At 33.2% G+C, this 6,002-nt stretch overlaps 1 protein-coding gene across 3 annotated transcripts in view; it reads left to right on the top strand.

Moving 5' to 3' along the window:
• The first annotated feature begins 1,370 nt into the window (after positions 1-1,370).
• Positions 1,371-6,002, top strand: part of LOC131068048 (autophagy-related protein 18h) — a 31,483-nt gene continuing 26,851 nt past the window's right edge. The window contains exons 1-2 of one of the 3 annotated variants that reach the window (XM_058003257.2): positions 1,885-2,014; positions 4,544-4,702. In XM_058003257.2, coding sequence (XP_057859240.1) covers positions 4,559-4,702 — 144 coding nt within the window. In that variant the 5' untranslated portion in view covers positions 1,885-2,014; positions 4,544-4,558. Of the gene's footprint in view, positions 2,015-4,543; positions 4,703-6,002 lie in introns of all 3 variants that reach the window. The other 2 variants (XM_058003256.2, XM_058003258.2) reach the window with 2 other exon arrangements.

Here is a 6,002-nt window from a genome sequence, read left to right as displayed (position 1 = left end):
GATGCAATAATCTCAATACACAATATTCTCAATGACTCTAGAGCAAAAACAACATAATAACAATAAATCTCCAGGGTGTCTTGATTGAGAGATGAAAGCCTGAATTTATAGAGAATCCAAAGAGAGACCAACATTCAAAGATTGATTAATGATGAGTGGTTGAGATTACTCGAGAAAGCACAATCCATGTGAATTGAAATGATTGGGTGCTTTGATTCAGTTTCAAAGGAGATAACATTGAGTTGATCTTGAGATAAATTCAATAAAGCTTGATTTAATGCATTTGGATTATATGTTTGAGTTTGCATTGGAGATAAAATCAATTAATTTCATGCATTTGAGATAAAAATCAGTTAATTCCATGCACATTTCTTTTATTTGCTCAAGATTTGTTTTATTAGAAAAAGCCATTTTAATGCAACTGAATCCTTTTCCTCGAGATTTTTTTTGAGTTTAAATTTAGAGAAAATGATTTATTCAATTTAATTGTTTTTCTTGCTTTTCTGAGATTTCTCAAGTTATCTCAAATTAGAAAAAAAATATATCTCAAGTTGATTTCTTTTCTCAATTTAATTCCCTTTTTTCAAATTAATTCCTTTTTCCAAATTAATTCTTTTTTGATTATTTAATGGCAAATTTATTTATTAATTAAATATGCTAGGATATTTAATTAAATAAATAGGATAATTGATTAAAATGATTTTCTTGGAATGATTAATTAATTAAATAAACATTTAATTAATTTAAAATGATTTATTCGCCATGTGTCATTGATGACTGAAGAATTAACTAATTAGGTGCTCAAGATTGATTTAGTTGCCTTTGGTTAGGATCTTGGTGATGTAATCGAGATTAAAGACCCATAGTTTAGATGGCCATTTTTAAGATATTATAACTCCACATTGATTAACAAAATGATTTTATGAATAATATAAATTAAAAAGAAAACAAAACACCAAATTTTCATTCTAAAAATACTTGTGAGCTCTAGCTCCATATGACCAATCCTGAAAGGCTGCTGAAATTATGAGAACAAACGACGTCCCGAAAAGCGCTTCTCCAAAAATAGCACTAAACTCAGACCAACCAATCTTCTAATTGACACGTGCGAGTTTTCTCCAACGACTACGTGGCAGAGATATATTCTGACCAATTGATGTTTCAATCGCACCGGCGCCCCAGTCGCCGATAAAGTGACGTCAGACAAAATTGCCCCGACTCATAATTTTCCCTACCAAAAAATGCCACGTCGTCAGATACCTCTTGCCGAACACCCAGCTTCATGTGTCCACGTCAGAAAAAGCCGGGGTTAAAAAGCGATTTCACGTAATGACTCCAATTCACTAATTACCCTCACGACGAGCAGTAATTTTGTCAAACAGAGAGGGCAGACGGCACGCTATTTTCGCGTGCTAATTATTGTTATTATCATTGTCATCTGATCCGGATTAGAAAACAAGTTCTCCTGGTTTCGGTTTCGAATCCGATTGCTTCGAAAAAAATCCAAAACCTAACAAACACAGAAAAGCGAGAGAATAGGATTCTCGGCGCTCCTTAATCGCTCTGTACAGCATGCCTCATTGAAGCCGATAAGCACGGCTTTGTTTTTTTGTGTAATTTTCGTGTGCGATTAATTGACTGGTTCTGTAAAATTTTACGGGGTGTAGGTTTATTTTGAGTTTTTCTTGAGGGCTAAGTATGGCGGAGGGGAAGTTTTGAGCGTGATTTTCCAAGGCTGTTTCTAGGGCCGAAGAGAAACAGCCCTGGGGTATATGCTGAGAGGGGTTTCTTTTGAGGGATGAGGAACGCCGGCAATGATAATAAATTGCACGGGCGAGGAGGCCAAGGATCGAATCGTAGCAGTAGCAACGGCAGAGGATTTTTCCCCAATTCTTTGAGAGTTATACAGAACTACTGGCGGAGTGCCACTAGCGTGGCCTCTACAGTTCGCTCGGCTGGTGCCTCTGTTGCATCCTCGCTTTCCCTTCCCGAGGACGACTCCCACCGCGACCAGGTATTTTTATTTTATTGCGAGAACAACATTTCAGGTCTGTATTTACGTTTACTTAGCTAATAATTACGAGGACGGAAACAAGAATTCCCGGGGGAAAGAACTGCGTTCAAAGGTCTTACGAGGCTATCAAATTTGTGGTTTTTGATTTGAATTAGGTTGAGGAACTTCGGTACTTCGACAATTAGTGGTATTTTTATTCCTGTTCTGTCGGGAAACTTAGATATTTGACCAATTTGTGGCTTTTAAAATTTCTAACAGTCCGGGAAACATAGGTACTTGAATAATCTGTGGTTATGTTTTAATTTCGATTAGGTCAAATGATTTTAGACACATTAAATCGATTCGTGAATAATAATTACAAGGTCATCCAATCGCTGCTGTTAAAAAAAAAGTCGGTGAGGCTAACAAGCTCAAAAAAATTCAGCCAGGTCAATAAGCCTTAAGTTTTTGAACTGGACTCTGGAAAATTTTCTAGATGATCAGTTTAAAGAAATTTAATTATTACAAGAATATCAGTTTTGTGGTTGTTTATTTTGGATTAGGTTGAGAAAGTTAGATAAATGAACTGGATTCGGGAACATATATAGCTGATCGGTATTAAAATAGTTGTAAATGTGAGCAAAGCTTTAAAGTTTAATGTATTAATATTATGAGGATGAAAATAAGAATATCTGGAAAACACCACTGAATAAAGAAAATTAATTCCTCTAAGGCTGGCAAAATTGTGGTTTTTAAATTTCAATTAGATTGTGAAAGGCAGGTGTTTGAACAGTTTGTAATTCTTTATTTCAATTAGTTTGAAAATTTGAACATTTTATGGTTTAAAAAAAATTTCAATTAGCAGTTTTATTTTATTTTATTTAGGTTGAGAAAGTTAGTTATTTCAATTTGAACTAGATTCTGGAATATCTCCATCTAATGAGGACTAGTCAGTGTAACTATGAAGCAGGATTTAATTTATAAACATGAATTTGATCTTGGACTGAATTATTTATGATGTTATTAATGTTTTTCTCTTCAACAAATAGGTCCAGGAATTTGTGTAGTTCAGGTTGATTTGGAAATGCTTCTAGCTGATCATCTTAAACAGTGTAAATTTGAGCAAAGATTTGATGTATAAACATAAACATGAGCTTTTTCTGAAATATGGAGTTGCTTAATTGATTAATTATTTACAGTGTTTCCCAATTTATGTTTTTGTTTTTTCAATGAGGTGGAGAAACTTAGGTATTTGAACTGGTTGATGGAAAAATGGAGGATGGAAATTTAACTGCTGACTGGTATTAGTCAGTGCAATTACAAGAAAGACTTATTAAATTAACATAGATTGAGTTGTTAGATAATTGAGATTATTTCTAGACCTTTTCACTTTTGGAATTTGTATCTGATTCTTTCTGTTTCCAATGCTCTTAATTTTACCAGATATGCAGGTATATGGTAAAATAAAGAGGATTGATGACACTGATATCCAGTTATATGTTCCAGCAATTTTGTAGTTGTTGAATGGATTCCTGGAAAGTATTGCTAATTTACTATTTCAAATTTTTATTTATGAGCAAGTTAAAGGTTTCTTTCAAGGCTATAAATTTTATATTTTATATTTTCATATTCAATTCTAGACATTTATTATGACAAGGCGATTTCCAAAAACCACTGGAATTTTTTTTTTGAACTGGACTATGGAATTTTTTTAGCTGGTAAAGATTAATTATCTTAAATAAAAGGGATTATTTAGTAATTGACATGAATTAAAGCATTTACTGATATTTTTAGCGGCTGAATCATAATGCATTCCTATAACCCTCAGGTCAAAAAGCTAAGAACCTTATTAGTAGAGATTACTCATTGAATTTTTTATGAAAGGTTTATGACCGTGAATGATTGGATGAGTTTATGAACTCAGTCAATCATGACAAGGCTGAAATCTGGAAAGGAACTGCATACAAAAAAGTTTAATTATTACAAGGCTCTTAATTATTTGGATTCCTTTTCAATTATGTCAAGAAAGTAAGGTATCTCAACTGTTTGTAAAGGTTTCTAGCTGATCAGTATCACTAAATGTAAATATGAGCAATAAATTTAATGTGTTAAGATGAATCTGAGCTTGGAGTGAAATTTGTTGTCATTGAGCTTTTTTTGTTTTGTTTGGGAATTTAATTAATTGTTTGAGGTTATTATTTCTTGGTTTTTTTTCAATTGGGTCTTTAGTAGTAGAGCATTTTTTTTCGCTTGGGAATTTAATCAATTGTTGGTGAGGTTATTAGCCTTTTGGTTCTCTTCAATTTGGTCAAGAAATTATGTATTTAAGTTGAATTAAGGTAAATTTCCTGCTGATTGGTGTTGATAAATGCAAATATGAGGCAAAATAAAAAAATGTAATTAAGTAGTTAAAAATTTAGAGATTATAAAACATATAGTTGCTGATTAGATTCATGCAAACCTGGGCTTACTAACATTTCAGCTTTGTATTTACCACAAAATTAATTAATCATTTACATGGATGTTAAATTTGTGTTTTTTTTTTATCAGGTTGATCAATGAGATATGAGTCATTTGAACTGGATTCAGGGAAATTTTCAGCTCATCGTTGTTGATAGCTGCAAGTATAAGCAAAGATTTAGTAAATTAACACGAATTTCAGTGAGCACTCAAATATTTTGGCAGCGAATAAATTCCTGGAAATCCCAGGTTGATGAAATAGTTTAGAGTATGACTTTAGAGTAAATTATGGAGTTTTTAGTATGGTCCCATGCATTTTTTTGAATTAGCACAATACAAATTTGGAATCTTATCCAATAAACATGGAGCAACTATGGTTTATGATTAATTAAAATAAGTGGGCAAATTAAATTTCATGGAATTAGTGGCCCTTAAAGAAATCCCCAAAAGTTTGAAGAATACTTGCTTAAAAAGATTAGCCAAGCAGCTGCCTGAGACTCTGCTTTTTTATGATTATTTTAGTTTTGTATTTCTCAGGAAGTGAAATAAATATGTGCAAGATCTCAAAATTTATGTTGTTAGGTTGAGAAATATAGGTCTTTGAACTGGAGAACAGAAAATCTCTAGGTGATTGAGATTATTGAGTTCAAGTATGAGGAAAGATGTAGTAAATTAATGCGAATTAGAGCCGGGATTGAAATATAGATTCACATGAACTGAAAAATGTATTTGCTGAATAGATTCCTGCAATCCTCTGTTTGTTAAAAACTTAAAACAGTCTTGTAAGAGGCCACCGCAGTTGTAGCAACAATTTTATGCAATTTCTTTCCACTGAGCATTATGTCCAGCTGTTTGCATGAACATCATTTGTTGATTTCTGTTTACCTTCGTGTGTTGGTGGTTTTGTGTAATAATTTTATATATGAATATGCACAAAGTATGATCCAAGAATCCACTAGCATAAACTGAAATACTAAGTGTAAGAGCAGAGAAAATAATGGAACTGAAAAAGATTCAAAATCTGACCTCTTATTTGACAGAAATAATATTGTACAGATCTGAGATATATTCTGAAGTGATCACCATTACAATGCTGGAGCAATATATAAATATTCTTAGCTCAGCACTTAGGAACAGCAACAGACATCAAGATTAATACGCTCAGCTACAATCACAGGTTTTAGTATGTGAACAGCAGTAAATATTCACTATCCAGACACTAAGAGAGACTTCTAAGTCCCAGCTGGAATGGTTCGAACCTTGCAATCTTGGTTTCACTTCTGCAATGAAGTTCAACACCCTCCCTGGAATAAGAAATGGCCCTGCAAAGCTGGGACACCCTCCAAAAATGCTGATAATACTCATGCAGATGCAGATTATGCCTTCTAAAACCCCCCCAGTTGCTGATAGAAGACCACATTTAGCAGTTAATGCCTCTTCCTGAAGGAGTTGACCCTTTAGAAGAGGCCACATTTTTCATATTAACAGTCTTCCAGCTAATGAAAACAATGTCTCACACCACCCAATTGATGTGCACGAGTCTGCAAAT

This window comes from Cryptomeria japonica, chromosome 6 (genome assembly GCF_030272615.1).
Source record: "Cryptomeria japonica chromosome 6, Sugi_1.0, whole genome shotgun sequence".
NCBI classification, from domain to species: domain Eukaryota; kingdom Viridiplantae; phylum Streptophyta; class Pinopsida; order Cupressales; family Cupressaceae; genus Cryptomeria; species Cryptomeria japonica.
Note: the sequence above shows the minus strand (reverse complement) of the source record. Positions and strands in the feature narration are given on the sequence as shown.